General features: G+C 40.8%; 1 protein-coding gene across 6 annotated transcripts in view; it reads left to right on the top strand.

Annotated features, from left to right (window-relative positions):
* Positions 1 to 16,947, top strand: part of scaper (S-phase cyclin A-associated protein in the ER) — a 58,786-nt gene that overhangs the window by 2,493 nt on the left and 39,346 nt on the right. For 4 of the 6 annotated variants that reach the window (XM_077516917.1, XM_077516914.1, XM_077516915.1 and 1 more), the window contains 17 exons: positions 3,265 to 3,382; positions 3,981 to 4,057; positions 4,394 to 4,591; positions 7,853 to 7,953; positions 8,270 to 8,386; positions 9,235 to 9,362; positions 9,440 to 9,720; positions 10,709 to 11,053; positions 12,772 to 12,939; positions 13,017 to 13,083; positions 13,164 to 13,281; positions 13,979 to 14,090; positions 14,219 to 14,359; positions 14,491 to 14,646; positions 14,732 to 14,874; positions 15,689 to 15,770; positions 15,876 to 16,028. In XM_077516917.1, the coding sequence (XP_077373043.1) occupies positions 3,265 to 3,382; positions 3,981 to 4,057; positions 4,394 to 4,591; positions 7,853 to 7,953; positions 8,270 to 8,386; positions 9,235 to 9,362; positions 9,440 to 9,720; positions 10,709 to 11,053; positions 12,772 to 12,939; positions 13,017 to 13,083; positions 13,164 to 13,281; positions 13,979 to 14,090; positions 14,219 to 14,359; positions 14,491 to 14,646; positions 14,732 to 14,874; positions 15,689 to 15,770; positions 15,876 to 16,028 (2,505 nt within the window). Of the gene's footprint in view, positions 1 to 374; positions 710 to 3,264; positions 3,383 to 3,980; positions 4,058 to 4,393; positions 4,592 to 7,852; positions 7,954 to 8,269; positions 8,387 to 9,234; positions 9,363 to 9,439; positions 9,721 to 10,708; positions 11,054 to 12,771; positions 12,940 to 13,016; positions 13,084 to 13,163; positions 13,282 to 13,978; positions 14,091 to 14,218; positions 14,360 to 14,490; positions 14,647 to 14,731; positions 14,875 to 15,688; positions 15,771 to 15,875; positions 16,029 to 16,947 lie in introns of those variants that run through there. The other 2 variants (XM_077516916.1, XM_077516919.1) reach the window with 2 other exon arrangements.

Below are 16,947 nucleotides of genomic sequence, written 5' to 3'. Positions count from 1 at the left end.
TATCACCTGCTTTCAGGTTTTAGGAACGCTACACATTAGTTAGTGCCTGAGCTGACATTCAAATCTAGGACATTTTGGCTGTGCTAACCACTCGTCCAACGTCAACGCAGCCTGTAAAAATAACAATTTAACATAAATATTTCAGAAGAAAAAATAGCTGATTCTAATGTAGCATTTTGTTTGCAGCTAAACCATGAAGGCTTGTTTTTCACCCCCCATAAGACTATGAATCATCATATGCAGAGTGCAATCATATTCCGAGCGTCACTCTTATGTTCCTAATGCGAATGCGTGGTTATCCACACGCACACAAATGCACACTGTCCCTTCGCCTGCAGCTACGCTCTCATCCCTGGCAGCACAGGTTGGGGGGGCTGCGTGCATGACTGCGCAGAGTCGCGGCAGAAGGAGAGTTGCGAGGAAGAGAGTGTGGGCTCCCAAGTGGAGCTCAGAAGCTGCAAATGTAACAAGCGGCTCGCGGTGTCGAGCTGATGGACAGCAGCAGCCAGTTTGGGCCGAATTCCCCGCTCTTCCTTGAGACGAGTTGAACTATCGGGGCAAGTTGCGATGACATTGTGGAGCAAGCGCTGGGGGTCTATTTTAGTCCCCCTGTCAGATGGTCATGCTGCTGGTGAGGGGGGAGAGGGCGCCTGAAGTGGGCAGCAACAGCATGGACCAAGAAGCGGCTTCTGCGCTCTTCTTCTATTCCGTATGTATTTTCCTGTGTTGCTCTTCTCCTAAGGGGCTCGCGCCTCTTTTGTTGCTTGCCGGGACTGAAAGGGGAAACCTTACACTTGCTCTTTACTAAGCACCGGCTTGGAAAATGGGTCTTGTTTCCGGTGCGCAGTGAAGGAGTCTGTGCCCTTTACGGTGCAGTTCAGCTGACTGGTGCTGCTCTGCTAATTAAAGCAAATGTGTTAGCTATTAGCGGCGAGCAGGCAAGGGATTCTCGTGTATTTGTTATCATGTTATCTCTGCGTTCTTCTCACTCGGAAGAATAAGCGCACAGGCCACTTGACGATGTGAAGAATTTTTGCGCACCAAATGTAGGTCAGCTGGGTATCTCCCTGGGGGACATTAAATAGTATCAGGACCAATGGACTGCATGTTGGCACTGCATAATGTGACACCCACACATGCTGTTGTACCTGATTAAACGATTTCTTATACCACATGTTGTTTTCAGCAGCCATATAGGATAACCACAGATAGACTTTTGGTTATGGGTTGTTCTTGTTCTGTGGCTAATTAGCAATAACATGAGTTGTTTCATGTTGAACTTTTAAAGGTAAGAGAGAGAGAAAAAAAAAACGCACCTTATGGTCGTTTTCAACTGAGTTATTAAATAATGCAGACGCCATTATACTGAGAGAATGAAAGACTGAGGACATGAATACTAGAATCAAGCTGTCTATATTAACAATGGAGCACATTACGTTCTCTATCATATTTTTTACTTCATCTAAAATGCAAATTTGTTCCTCTCAACACTTTTTGTGTCTCATTGACTACTCGCACTGATAACAGTCTCAAAAGTGGTATTGAACATCCCTACAAATATGTGACTTGCCTTCCAGTGTTTTTTTTTTTTTTTTTTTGCTTGCTTTGAGCTTCTCCAATCACTGATGCATACTCAATGTGTAGGTCAGCCATGATGCATGTTGGGCGCAAAGCGGGTTGGTTCGAGCCTCGAGCTGTTTCTTGTCACAGTCATGCTTGCGTTTAAAGCTCTCGCAGTGTGGTGTATTTGACAACATACAACTGTGGATCTGACCCAATAGTTCCTAGTTGCATTGAAAGTTAAGACATTTTGAATTCTGCTGCAGCATGCTCATTTGAAGAGATTGACACTACAGTACGCCATATTTTAGCACTGTACTTGCACTTAATGGGTAGCCATAGCAACAATACCCTTGCATCAGACTGCCAAGTCGAAAGCAACACTCAACAGTCTCTCTCTTCGTTCAATACGACTACTGAGATGCAATGCAGGATGTGTAGAACTTCAAAGAATACTCGATATCCAATATGAATTGTCACTGCACTTGCATGCATGTAAGAAACTGTGTGACTCAAGTGCAATAATGTGTCACATTATGCTCAGACCTCATACAGCAGGCAAAAGCTTCTGCATTTTTTATTTGAAGTACTTGGAGATGCGTGATGTGCATGCCGTGATGTACACTTGGTGTTTAAATCAATATATTATCAGGTTATATGTTAATACTGGAGGTCATGGTTGATCAAAGTTGGCTGGGATAGCTTTCACTTCACTCACCCTGAAAGCTCATGTATGATATTATCAAAAACGAAGGACGAGTGCTGTCACTATCGCATAGATTTAGAATAATTTAATCCAGGGGTTCTTAACCTTTTTTTTTTTTTTTTTTTTTTTGGCCTTGGGGCCCAACTTTTCTTGTAAAAAGTGGCCCGGGCCCATTTAGAAATTATGATTTATGTTGTCTTATTATTGTTTGTATTTTATACCTAAATTAAATCAAGGTTTATAAAATTATTATCAAATACAATGTGATTATTAATGACATGTATTTATGTGTAAACACTGACACCCAATAAAATGTCCAACAAGCCGGAATAATTTTCTATTTTTGTGTGCTTTTATTTTATTTATTTATTTATTTTTATTATTTTTATTATTATTATTTTTAATAAACGAGGCAGTGTAACCAGATTGATAATTGTGATTCACTCAAGGGAGTTCTTCACAATATCAGTCTGTGGGATTACTCCACGGTTTTTGCTCGGGAAACATTCTGTACAATTCTTCAAGTACTTTTGTTTTAACTAATCATGGCAACGGATGAAAATGTCGACTTCGGCCTCGTCTTAGGAAGAAAAAGAAAAGCATGAACATCTTTACTAGATTAAAAAAATAGTTAGTTTGATAAGCATAACCTGTAGTTTCAGTTTTTGTTTTTAAAAGCATTTTTGCTTAGTTTTCGTTAATTTTCGTGAACTATAATAAACCTGCTATGTGCCAAAGTGCAGTGTGTTGTGACATGAGCCGAGTTCACCTCACACCCTTAAAGTACGAGAATCTCAAATTGTTTGCTTGATAGTCAAGCAAAAAAAAAAAAAATCTTGAAAAATTTGTAAATTGAGTTGCTCGTATCTCAAGGCACCATTGTACTCGCCGTATACATTCATGTGAAAGTCTCCTTCTATTCAGTCGCACTGCTTTCCGCCATCTTATACCAGATCCTGTATGCAGTGAAATAATTGATGTTTTGGATCATCTTGCAGGCATCTTTCCAGCGCTCCAACAGTCATGACAAAGTTCGCAAGATCGTCGCCGAAGAGGGCCGCGCTGCTCGGAACCTGATAGCATGGAGTGTCCCATTGGAGAATAAAGAGGAGGAAGGTCAGTGCTTCGCAAGCAAAAATCACGTTTTTGTATTAAGAGTTTTTTTTCCCCCCACACATGGAGCGACTCACTCTGTTGTCTGTGTTCTCCCACTCACACACCTCCCACACTCCCTCAATGCAAGTTCCCTCAGCTTGTCCTTTCTTCTTGTTTTCGCCCATTTATTGTTGGATTGCTGTCCTTTCTCGTTGCAAAGATGAGTTACTTTTAGTTAGTTAATTTAGAATCTGTAAGAAATAAGGATTGTTGGAACTGTCAGGAAGAACAATTGTGCAGTGGATCGTTTTAAGTCAAAATATCTGGATTTCAGGAAAAATAATCCTCTTAAGTCATCTCAAAACAGTCATGCATGGCATCACACAAGAGCTGACTGACACTTTGAAGACTGCTATGAATATTAAAATTGTACTTGTATAAAAGTTTGACTGTGTAAATTTCCTGTGGTGAAAAATGTGATTTTTGATATTCAACTGCATCCTTCTGATTGGGCTTTCATTCATCGTACATGACAACAATGCACACACTGTCTGTTGGGAATCATTTCCAATTGGGTCGTTCATTTTATAATGATCATTTTCCCATTTTCTCCTCACAGCAAAGTCCAAAAGTCAGTCCGCTGGCAGCACGAGAGCCCAGAGGACTCATTCTGGGCAGCAAAGGAATAAGAAGCAGGTGAGTGTTGGAGCCATCGCCACCAGAGGGCACCAGCTACCAATTTTTATATGGCTTTTTACTCACTTACTTTTTCCATTATTTTCAAACTCATGGTAGATGCACAAACCTGTGACCATTTAACGTGCCTCTGATTAACCCCAATAAAAGATGCAGCTGTTCTAGTAGGCTTTTTCTGCCATTTTTAAAATTTCAAATACTGTTTAGTACACGTGGCAACAATCTCTTCTAGCATTTGAACAGGTATGTGTCGACCTATTATACTCACTGTATCTGATGAGACAAAGTTCAAACTTGTTTTTTGTTTGTTTGTTTTTTTGTTTTTTGTTTTTTCAGAATACTGGTGTGGAGAGTAAAAGCACAGCTGGCGCCCTGTTGGACAAGGCGACGGAGAAGAGCCCCACCAAAGCCCGGCAGCCTCGCAAAGTGGACTTACGAGCTCGCTACTGGGCCTTCCTGTTTGACAACCTGCGGCGTGCGGTGGATGAGATCTACGTCACGTGCGAGTCCGACCAAAGTGTCGTAGAATGCAAGGTCAGCATGTTTGGAGAAAACAAATATTTGGCGACAAACTGAAGTAGTGCTGTCACTATAGGATATTTTTAGAATCAATTAATCTACTGATTATTCGATCGACTAATTGGATTCATTTTGATTTTGCATTAAAGTGTATTACAAAAGCTAGTTACTTTATTTAGATTTTTTGATAGATTAATTTGACAGCGCTAAACTGAAGCCACCTTTTTGTGACTGTGGGCTCATAATCCGGATTTTGAACACTAGAGGGAGACATAGACATCTAAATACAGGGTAACATTCTTCTTGATTTCTGCTTTTTGTCAGAGGCTCACACTGCTGAGAGAATTATCACAGGGCTCCTCTTGTCAGCTTGCTCTGAGTATTGATGACAGGCTGTAAACAACAGATGCACGGTTTTCTGAAATGTGGTTATTCTCTTGACTGTCAAGGGTTTGTGAGTTTTGTTTTGGTACCTTTTGAATGGCTGAGAAATGCTTCTTGTCTCATATTGACTCATTTCCCATGCTGCATTATGCCGAGCATGGTTCTGGTGACGGGTCTGTGGTCAGGACTGTATCCATGAATCCATGAATGCATGTGATCATTATGTTGTCAGACATCTGGCGGCTCTTCATTTTTTTTTTTGAACTCCACTCGTCTCACGACACACTTTCTAATGTCGATGGAACTGGGTTGCTGCTCATAATCCCCATTCCACCCAGTTTGGGCTGTGAGGACATTGATACTTGATGGAGTCATCCCGAATGAGAGTGCTCTGACCAGTGGAGTTGTGGTCTGTTCTCGCACAAACAACCAAATTCCATGTTCACCCCTATAAAATCAGCCTTCATCTTGGATCATGAGGATGATAGTATTGCTACACAAATTAAACTGGTATAATTTTTAGGGGTGTCAGGCGATTTTAAATGCTTTAATCATAATTAATCGCATGACTTCGATAGTTAACTCGCGATAAATCTCAAACTATATCTGTTCTAAATGTACAATATTTTGTTCTAAGTTTTCACTCTTGTTAAAGAATCATTGTGCAGTTTGTCACTTTTTTACTCATGACTGCCACCTCTGGCCCAAAGTGTAACTGCAGCATCCGTGTTAGGCTCGTTCGTTGTGCGCTTGCGAGTACGTGCACGATCTGAAAATGACAGCCACAGTTGACAAACGAAGACACGACTTCAAATGAGGTAAGAAAAACTCCAACGATAAAAGCTGATAGATGCAGTCAGAGTAAAACAGTCAGGGCTCTTTGTACTCATCTGGGCATTGGTGGAGCATGTATGATGTAGAAAACGCTTTAACATTACCTTTTTAAACGGCACAATGCACTTTTAACATAATTGGTAAAAAATGATTAAACTAATAGAAATATGGCTGCAAATTTTCGTCACTGGTAATTTTGTATTCATTCATAAAATTGAGTTAAAATTAAAAAGATGTACTCTACTGTAAAACAAAACTAAAAAAAAAACCGGGTGTGATATTGATTTGTGTTGAGGTCATTTTCTGCCACTAGATGGCATAATTTCATTTGTAAGACGGTGACAACTTAGTGCATTTTTCTTTTCATATTAAGAGTTATCTAATCTTGAACATGAAGTAACTTGCAAAATTCTGCATATTTCTAAAATTGTAAAATACAACTTGACCCCAGTCTCCACGAATATTTGCATTACTATTAAATTTATTACTGCTCAATTTTGTTGTGGACGTGCCTGCTGCGTTGAGACTGGAATTCACCCAGTTCAGGCTTTCCAAGTAAGGGACGATCATCAATACTGCATTAAAAAAATTAGTGGCGTTAAAGGAACTTTAAATTAACTCAAAATTACCGCATTAATTTTGACACCCCTAATATTTTTACAAATTTGTCCTCTAAATGAAGGCCCCGCCCCCCCAAATGAAAATGATTGATTTGTTTTGTGCATCCGATGGACCACTGCCTTTTACTGACCCGCCTTAATGGCAAGGCATCTCGGAGGTTAAACATGTTGTCATTTGTCGTGAAATGTTATGTGAGGGTTGTATTTAGGTAAGTGTGCCTGTTCACATGCTAAAAGCCACTTTACGATGCCACCACTCGCTGTGGACTTTGCCCATCAGAGGACCAGCTTGGCTTTCATTACCAAATGAGCAGCTATAAGAGGCTGTCTTTGTGAACCAGCCCCAATCATCGGCGCTGCTGCTGGAAACATCTTTCACTGGCCTGACTTGTCGATTAACTAAAAGCACTGTGAAGCTTTACTCTCAGTTACCACTCCCTGCACGATCCCCATCCATCAGTTGTCTGCTTTCATTAGAGCTTGAGGCTGGTGGGTTGTGGCCGTGGTTGGCAGCTAGCTCCCAACACTCAAACACCTCTGGGGTGTCTGAAAGACCAAATGCAGATAAGAGGCATTCCCTATCAAGTATGTCCCTTCTCTGGTCCCAATCATTGTTCTGTGCACATGAACTTGTCTGGATTTTCCACCAACTGTTGTACGTTGATTTTATTTTTATTTTTTATTGTAGTGGACTGGCGGTTCAGTGTACTCTTTATAGGGATGTAACGATAAAGGCAGTATCGTGATAGTGTGATATTAAAACTGTCACAATATCGTCGTCGTCATGTTCACAATATTTAAAAGGAACACATCTGTTAAAAAAAAGTCAGGTTGATTTCTATTTGTGCAGTTCTAGCACCCTCTGGTGGCTAATTTATTAGTGCAATTTAATTTCATTAGGGATGTTTTGGCCTTCTATTTTTAAAATCTATCAGATGAAGGAGAACCTAATTTGCTTGTGTAGCGATCAATGTGTTTTTGCATTAGCAAGTAAGTGTCTCAATATTGTTATTAGAGATTGTAGGTGGTTTATATGCATTGCTGTTATGGCCAAAAGCACAATATTGCTTTTTTTAGTATGAGCTCTTTATTTATTTATTTATTTTTTAATTATTGTAATCTTTTTTTAAATATCGATGGCGCAGTAAACAGATTGATGATTGAGCAATTTAAGGGATAAAACCCAAAATATTTAAAAAGGAAAAATGTGCCAATTTCACTGCATTTATTTGTTAAATTTGTACTGGCCCAGTCGAGCCAGTTTCAGTGAACTGCAGGTGGTCCGACAGCTACATACATTATGAGCTATACTAAAGGTATAGAGTACATATTTTTTTGTGGATATATGGTATTGGGTTTCAACTGATTTGTCTCATCCTACTTTGTTTCCACCTGTGTCGTATTTTTGTAATTTTGCATTTATTTACTTTTTCCTCAGGAAGTGTTGATGATGTTGGACAACTACGTGCGGGATTTTAAAGCCCTCATAGACTGGATCCAGCTCCAGGAGAAGCTCGAGAAAACCGATGCCCAGAACAGGTGATCTCATTGTCAATCGCACTCATTCATTTCCTGTTTGTTTACTGTTGCCCTCCCCAAGGTCGAACTGTGACCACAAAGTGCTGGTGTCTGCTCGCTGGCTTTCAGGCACAAACAGAAGGGATCAATGACTTTGTCTCCTTTTCAAAATATCCACAGGTTTATTGAATTCACTTTAACACAGTGCAAGTGCCATTTGACTGGCTGCAATTGCAATTGGTTATCTAAATCCTATGTTTGTCCAAGTTTTTACTGTGTCTAAACAGCTACAAGTATTTATTTGTGTCGGCTCAATACCAATGCTTTTAATTTGCAGGCCTACCTCTTTAGCCTGGGAATTGCGTAAGATGTCACCAGGACGTCACGTGGTGCCTAGCCCCTCTGCAGACAGAATGGTTTCCTCCCCAGGTGCACGTCGTACCTTAAATTTTGGGTAAGCCCTTTCTCTGTTAACACCGTGCGCTGCCAAGATGCATAGCCAACATCATGGTTTTTACTTTGGTCGATTTGTGTTTATTATACATGCTCAGCATAACTATACGCCGGTGTTATTTTTAGATAATTATACTCCACTCTGGCTTTCTTATATTGGTATTATTAGTAAAACCGTATGTTTATTTGTTGTTTGTATCGTTTAGCATCTACATTTGCTACGCGATAAAATTGCATGATATCATCCTCGCATACAACGATGTAAGTGTGACTAATGTGGAACATTTTGATTTTTTTCCATCTAACTGGTTGCATTTGTGGAATTTGTGAATAAAAGTGGCAGTTAAAGACTGCAGGAAACATTTGTTCTGTATGGGCAGCGCTCTCTAATCGGCCGCTGTTGGAAATGCATATTCATTGTGCTTTTACAGTGGAGTGTGAATTGACCAGGCAACACGAAAAAAAAAAAAACATTTGTTGAGATATATAATGTGCAGTAGTGCTGTCACTTAGGGCTGTTTGATTATGGAAAAAATAATAATCCAGATTATTTTGGTAATAATTGAAATCACGATGTTGATGTTGTAACTATGTTACCGGTCCGATCATTGCTTTTCCAAAGTAAAAACAGATGTTTGTAAATGTCTTATTTTGATTAAACACAGAAGATAATCAATCTTCTACCATGAAGGACTACAGAAATCAGTAAACAATTAATGTTAATATGCTGAAATCAGAATGTTTGGACAATTTAAAAAAAAAAAAAGGCTCCAAACGATTACTCATTTATTAAAATAGTTGCCGATGAATCGATTAATCTTACAGTTCTAATATGTATGTCTTATCCAGTGGACCTCCACCTGCCCTGGCCGCAGCCCGGCTATCTCTTACTGGTCCCAGTTGGGCCGACCGAGTAAAGTGTACTCAATCTGCTCCAAGTTCAAGTCAGCTGATGTCTTCTTCAGTCGAAAAGCCAAGTAAGACATTCCTCATTGCGTAAATGCAGACGTGTGAAAAATGCAACAGGACAAAATCTGATCTATTTTGTGTTCAGGTAAAAAAGATTCTGAAGGCTGGGAAACTGTCCAGCGAGGACGTGCGGCCAAGCCTCGCTCTGCCACAATGATTGCCAAGGTCAGTCCGGTCTTGGCCACTCACGTCGCCGCAAAGCAGGACATCACCAAAAATGAGTCGCTGGTGCCGCCACAAGAAGAGCATCCCAGTTGCCCCCCCACTAATGTGGATGCAACCCAGGGGGACTCTGAGAAGAAAGTCCCGACACACCAGCATCCCCCAAGGGAGGATAAACATCCAGCAAGCGGGGATACAGTGGAGGTACTTGGGTCCACTACATCATGTCATGCATCTCCTCCAAGGGGAGATATCGATTATTCATGAGGAGTATAGAAATATGAGACGGATTCATCAACCACACTGTTATTGTTTTGGGCCATGATACTCAAAAACACACAACTTTCAACAGATTGATTTGAGTGACTAAATCTGTTCTCACTCATGAAATTCAATTCACACTTAACTCTTTGACTGCCAAACGTTATCCAAAAAACAACCCCGACAGTGCCAGCCGATTTCGAGCATTTTCACTCATCTTTCAAGGCAAACACAATATTGTGTGCTATGACTACATAAACATGGTGGATACCACATAAAAGGTTGCATTCCATTCTTTCATTAAAAAAAAAAGTATGTTTCGACCTTATTTCATTCTTTTCGCCATTTGAAAATAGGTAATTTGAGTGACATAAGTGAAAATGGAAAAAATAAAGAGAAAACAAGCTTTTTGTGAATAGATTTTGTGCACAACATTGACTTTGACACTAATATTTTTTGTTTAGTGACACTGTGAATTAAGATTCAATGTGACAAAGGCTTTAATCATTCATGTCAACCTTGAAAACGTTCTATTTCATCATATCACTCATATTTCATTGTAATTTGCTACATAGGGAGCTCATTGAAAAGAGATACAATGCTGCCATCTGCTGGCCGTAGTTAGTGGGTGTTTTTGATTTCACAACCCCAATGACAAAGCAGCTGCACAAGACGTTGCACTGCCCATTGGGGCATTCATTGGGATTTTAGCATATGTCATTAAACGTTTTTGGCAGTCAAAGAGGTTGACACGTTATTCATCTTTTAAAATCCAAATCTTACCCATCAGCAAATTTGGATCAGAATTTGTGTCGAGGGCATGTCAGTAGCAAGGTTCCCTGCATGATTTGTGTTTTTGTTACTGCTCTGGTGAAAAGCATGTTTTTAATGGAGCTTGCATCTGCTTGTGTGTGTATGACTGTCGGTGCAGCCCCCAGCAGAGATTGCACAAGACTCGGGGCATTGTGTCGACGCACCCCGTGATGACGCGCCACCCCCTATAGCAGATATCTCCCCTTCCCAAGGCCCAGAGCCCACTTTGTGTTCAGCTGCAGCCCCACCAGCAGACATGACCTTATCAGTCCCACCCCCTGCCCCGGCCCTGGCCCGCTCCGCATCCCTAGAGCGACCCCAGACGGATGGGCTCGGCGGACCGTCGGCCTTGGGGCACAGTCCGACTGAGGGGGGCATGGCCGCATCTGCTCCACGACAGGCTGAAACTCCCATGGAAGCGGTGAAACTGGAGAGTGTGCTGGACCCCACAGAGCTTTCCACTGTGAGTGCTGAGAGATGGAGGAGCAGAGGGAGGGGTGGGCTAGGGTTGGTACGAGGGGAGTTCAGGAAAGTCTCGTGGGTGCTTCACCGCCTAAACACAGTCAATCCGAAGCAGCCCCTTGACCAAATGTGTCGGCATAGTTGTGTGTAATGTTGTTTTAGCACCGTTCACTGTGAAGGATAGCTGTGAGTATTTTTATTTTTTTTGTAGCGAGTGTTCTGTCAGTCAAAATACTTGGAATTTGCACCAAAGTTTAATAAACTTGTAAAAGGGTAGGACTGTACTTTATTGGGTTAATATTAATATTCACTACAGTGCTTCTCATACCCTTTTAAATTGATTAGTCAATAGACCCTTTTAGCTGACGTCACTGCTTAGCTACTGCTCCACCTCCAGGAGGACAAGCCCCTCCATAAGAATATGTAGCGAGAACTGGATTTTCGGCAAGTGTTTTTGTTAAAAAGTGGGAAACATGTCAAGTGTCACAAAAAACGTCCCTAATAGAACACTATTTTACTGCGACTCATTGGAACAAGCCGTTTGGAGCCGCTAGCTTCAAAAATGGAGTTGGTGGGAGGGCAAGGTGGAAGTGCAAGCCAAGCTATGTTGTTTCTGGTTGAAACAGTACGTCGATCACTACTTTCATTGCGTAAATAGTCATTCCTTAAATCGCTTGTCCGGATATACTCGTCTTGTTCTATATCGAATTCTTCAAGCTATCTTAGCTTGCTAGCTGCTAACAAACAGACCACTTGTTTGCAACACATTCCTCAGCAGGGCTCAAGCCGGAGTTAAAGTGTTGTGATAATCGTGTTTAAATAGTTAACTTTTTGTTCAAAATTACTTGAATACTTATACAAAAAAAGTATGAGTGATTGTTTCACTAAAGCTAATTTGGCACATTCATCACGTCTGCCTGGAATTTACAATTAGAGGTTAATGTTATTGACCCACTGTATATGAAAAAGAGAAAAACTACCTGATATAAAATGATCTGAGCATATCCTCGTACTTTTTGTGGGTGCAAACCAGTCGCGCCGTAGGTTCGTTAGCCACCGTGCTTGTCTTTCGCTCAACCCCTCACTGTCTTCCACCTAGTTTAGAATCACTGACGGCAGCCGAAAAAAAGATTTCATCTCTCTCTTTGAGCGATTTAGAGCATCCGTAGGCCACACACAAGTTCACCATAGCATTGTTCGCTGATTTATCAACTGTTTGACCTATTTTCTTGGTCACACTGTCTGTTTTCTCATTCATTTGCGTTGGCATCTTGTCCTCCAGCATGGGGCGGCATTCAAACGTGACGTCACACTAGAAGGGCCTATTTCTGTTCTTGAGTAGGCCACATTCATGTGTGCTTCATATTCAGACCCACTCTTAACAGTCATTTGCATGCCCCATATAAGTTATGTATACGACTTGAGGTGTGATTTCATATTGTCAAATCAGGGAAAATGTATGTTTTTGTTTTTTTGTTTTTTTAAAGCCAAGTTTGCTCCTTCCACCATCTCTTCATCCTCACGGTAAATGTGCCCTGCATGATAATGGAATGCTTTCCTCACTTGTGATTTTTATGACCACCGTGTGATGAGGTTGATTTGTTTTTTCTTCCAATATGAATCACCTACCAATAATGGGCAAATGTAGATTAGCTACCGTTTTATTGTCAAAACTGACCTCTCATTCTGTGTATGCTGACACCTGCACCTTGTGTCCAGCCTCAGTCCATGGCAGAGGTCCTTGCCAAGAAAGAGGAGCTGGCCGACCGACTGGAGAAGGCTAACGAAGAAGCGATAGCCAGCGCCATCGCTGAAGAAGAGCAGCTGACCAGAGAGATTCAAGCAGAGAACAATGATCTTGAGACGGACAACGAAACGGACTTCCCGGTTAGACAAATGGGCAAAGTGCACTTCGTAAAGAGCGTACTTGGTTCATCTGAACGGTTTCTGATATATTGTTCCAGGCTGGCATGGCTAATGGAGGATGTGGGCCCAATATGGAGTGGAGTGAGATGTTGGCAGATTATGATGGTATGGAATTCCACGTGGTAGCTGTAAATTGGTTAAAAGTGCTCTACACCACAGATATTTTCTTTCCACACCACTTTCAGCGAGGGAGGCATGGCGTCAGAATACTTCATGGGGAGACATGGTGGAGGAGGAGCCTGCTCGACCTCCTGGACACGGGATCCATATGCATGAAAAATTGTCCTCGCCGTCACGCAAAAGGTGCCGTTTCTTCTTCAAACAACTAAAAACAGGCTTTTCACCTTATTTGATTGGGGATTTAAAGGGGAAGTCAACAAAAAAATGTTTTAACAGCCCCACTACTCTAAATGCGGTATTCTGTCTAATATTGCTTTAAATGGAATATGAGTTAAGCACCAAAATCCAGCAGTTTTTATTAGTATCAGAAGGTGGACATTTTGCCTTAACTCATTCACTCCCATTGATGTGTATATCCGTCAATGGCAGTGAATGAGTTAAGTCAATTCCGTTCCCATTGACGTGTATATCCGTCAATGGCAGTGAATGAGTTAATTGTTGCTCAGGCTTCAGACCAACCAAACACCGCTCAGCTTCAGAAAACAGGTGAGCTGTGACGTCATCTTCAGTCGAGAGCAAGTGGCAAAATGGCCGCCCCCAGAGATGGATAAAAACGGCTGGATTTTGCTTCATAACTCATAATCCACAAATGTAACATTAATCAGAATGTCATGTTTAGACCAATGAGGTCGCATATAACATGTTATTGTCAAGAAATGTTTAAGGTTGACTTCCCCTTTAACCCAACAGACCCTGTCAAAAAAGCCAATTTATTTTGTCTGACCGTCTAAGTCCCTCAACATGCTACATATCAGAGTCCAAAGCATTTTCAGTCCATGTTAACGAAAAGATGAACGATTTATGATCATATTTCTGACAGGACTATTGCAGAGTCAAAGAAAAAACATGAAGAGAAACAGCTGAAGGCTCAGCAGCTGCGGGACAAATTGCGAGAGGAAAAGACACTCAAACTGCAAAAGCTTTTGGAGAGGGTGAGTGAAAACATGTTGAGCAGATGGACGTCCGTCCTAAAGGAAATGATTAAATCGAGCATACTTTTGTCAAGCTTGAGAAGCAAAAATGATGAGCGTTATTTTTGACACAATTTTGCTTTCTACAGGAAAAGGAGGTTAGGAAATGGAAGGAGGAGTTGTTGGAACAACGGAGGAAGATGATGGAGGAAAAACTGTTGCATGCAGAGTTAAAACGAGAGCTGCAACTCCAGGCTATTGTGAAGAAGGCTCAAGAAGAAGAGGCCAAGGTAGACGAGAAGATACCAGTAACTGAGTTCATACTGTATTTTGAAGCCTCATCTGTTCTGTATTATTTACTTGTTTTTTGGAGCCGTATTTTATGATATCGGAATTGTTTCTCCACTCCATGTCCATACAGGTAAATGAAATAGCATTCATCAATACTCTTGAAGCCCAAAACAAGAGACACGATGCCCTGGCCAAATTAAATGAATATGAGCAACGCCTTAATGAGCTCCAGGAGGATAGGCAGAGAAGGCAGGAGGAGAAACAGGCCAGAGATGAAGCTGTGCAGGTGCCACCAAAAACATTTACATAATAGGTCTGCACATTTAATGTGCGTAACGCTTGCTCACGTCCCGCTTTTTCTTCTTTGCCAGGAACGTAAGCGAGCCCTCGAAGCCGAGCGGCAGGCACGCGTGGAGGAGCTGCTGATGCGGCGCAAGGAACAGGAGGCTCGTATTGAACAGCAGCGGCAGGAAAAGGAGAAAGCAAGAGAGGATGCAGCACGGGAGAGAGCGAGGTTAATAGTTTTTCGGTGTTGTGTGGGGTTATATTACATTTCCGGTTCTCCCCGCCCCCTTCTTTGCTTATAGAAAAAGTACCGTAATAATAATGACATTTATTTTTTTTCCTCTTCTGGGACTTTTTTTTTTTTTTTTTTTTTTTTTTTTTTTTTTTTTTTTTTTCTCTTCTGATATCAGACAAACTTTGAAACATTTTTTTCCAGCATAAGTTCACAGAATAATTAATATCATTTTCCTTGCAATTTTTGTGAAGTGTTTCCTTTTGGAAAATGCCCCCTTTTGTCAAAACCTGCTGTTTAATTAAGCATGGTTTTAAATGTGCAATAATTTAGCATCACAAAAAAAGACATCAAACTACATAGCTTGGCTTGTGCCAGCGCTCTCAAAATCTTTTCCCATGTAGAGTTGTACAGGTGAGGCAAGGTGATCTTGAGAAATAATTTGCGGCACGTTTACAACATGTTGCTAAATTACTGCTTTTAAAACTGGGTACCACGTCTTTGGAAATGTTCAGCATTATTGACTCTGACCGGTTGACCAGGCTCCTTTCCTGACGTATGTAAAGCAATGTGAAAATGGATGTGCATTGTTTGTTTCTTAGCTGGAATTAATTAGTCACTAGAGGGGCCTTATAAATTGCTAAATGTAGCAGTCATGTTAAAAAAAAAAAAAAAAAAAAAAAAGTTTTTTTTGTGTAAATAGTGTACAGTATGCCGGCTAAAATAAGTTATGAATTTAGCAATAAAATCTATTAATTGCTGAGCCCTTAACTCACACTTCTTTTATGCTTGTTTTCTGTATCGTTTGAAGAGACCGAGAGGAGCGTCTGGCTGCTCTTAGTGCGGCTCAACAAGAGGCCATGGAGGAGCTGCAGAAGAAAATTCAAATGAAGGTAAGTTTATACAGGGCTCACCTTGCTTAGCTTGTCTAATAGACACCATGCAAAGACTCCCCGTTTCCCAGCTGACCCCTCGCTTTCTGTTCGCTTTTCCCACAGCACGACGAGAGCAGCCGCAGGCATATGGAGCAAATGGAGCAGAGGAAGGGGAAGGCGGCCGAGCTGAGCAGCGGCCGGCACGCCAACACGGACTACGCCCCCAAGCTAACGCCATACGAACGCAAGAAACAGTGCTCACTCTGCGCTGTTGTGGTATGTACAGCTTGTTCATGGGCTCTTTATGGGATTTTATATGGACATATAAAACATTTTCAACTAGTGAGGGCATCTTCCATTTACCGTATATATTGTACAACTTGCATCACCCCCTTGTCAGTAACTACAAAATGATAAAACTTTGCAAAAATTAAATAAGAAATTGAATAATTGCTATAGACAATTTTGGATTACTTTTTTTTTTTTTTTTTTTTTTTTTTTTTTTTTTTTTTTCACCCCACAAGCGTATTATTTGTGAACCTGGTTACCATGCACCGAAAGGGTGGAGCCATTCTGACGTGAAACCAAACCAGCATCAACTGCTCAGTGAATTCTGTTAAACTGACAATTGACCTTGGTGTGTAACATCTGACACGAGAGATCAGGACAGGGTCCGCAGGAAGGAGCACTTTATTTAATGACCTGACACACACAGTATCATAAACCATTCTGTAGTCTGTGGTAAAAGGGCTCCATGGTGTCAGCATTTGTCAAGGCTACACTATTTATAGAGTTAAGCCAGTAATTTACAGTTAGAGTGGATCTTTATTTGGGGAATCTGAACATTTTTTCTGCAATTAACAAAACAGTAGCAAAAGAAAAAGTGATGCTGTAATTAAGGGTTTTAACGATTTTCATTGTCTTAAGGCCCCATGTTATTGTGATTATTTACACCATTTCAAACTACGAATACACTTACGTTGAATGTTCAAAATCTATCACACCCACTTTGTTTACCAGCTAAAAGATCCTGATTTAACTAATAATAATAATAATAATAATAATAGTTTGAGACTTAATAAAAAAAAAAACTTAGTTCCAGCTTAGTTATTTACACCATTTCTCATTACAGATACACTTATGTTAAATCTACTATACACACTTTGTACACACTTTCCCAGCTAAAACATCCAGA

The sequence above is a fragment of the Festucalex cinctus genome, chromosome 3 (assembly GCF_051991245.1).
Source record: "Festucalex cinctus isolate MCC-2025b chromosome 3, RoL_Fcin_1.0, whole genome shotgun sequence".
Classification (NCBI taxonomy): domain Eukaryota; kingdom Metazoa; phylum Chordata; class Actinopteri; order Syngnathiformes; family Syngnathidae; genus Festucalex; species Festucalex cinctus.
Note: the sequence above shows the minus strand (reverse complement) of the source record. Positions and strands in the feature narration are given on the sequence as shown.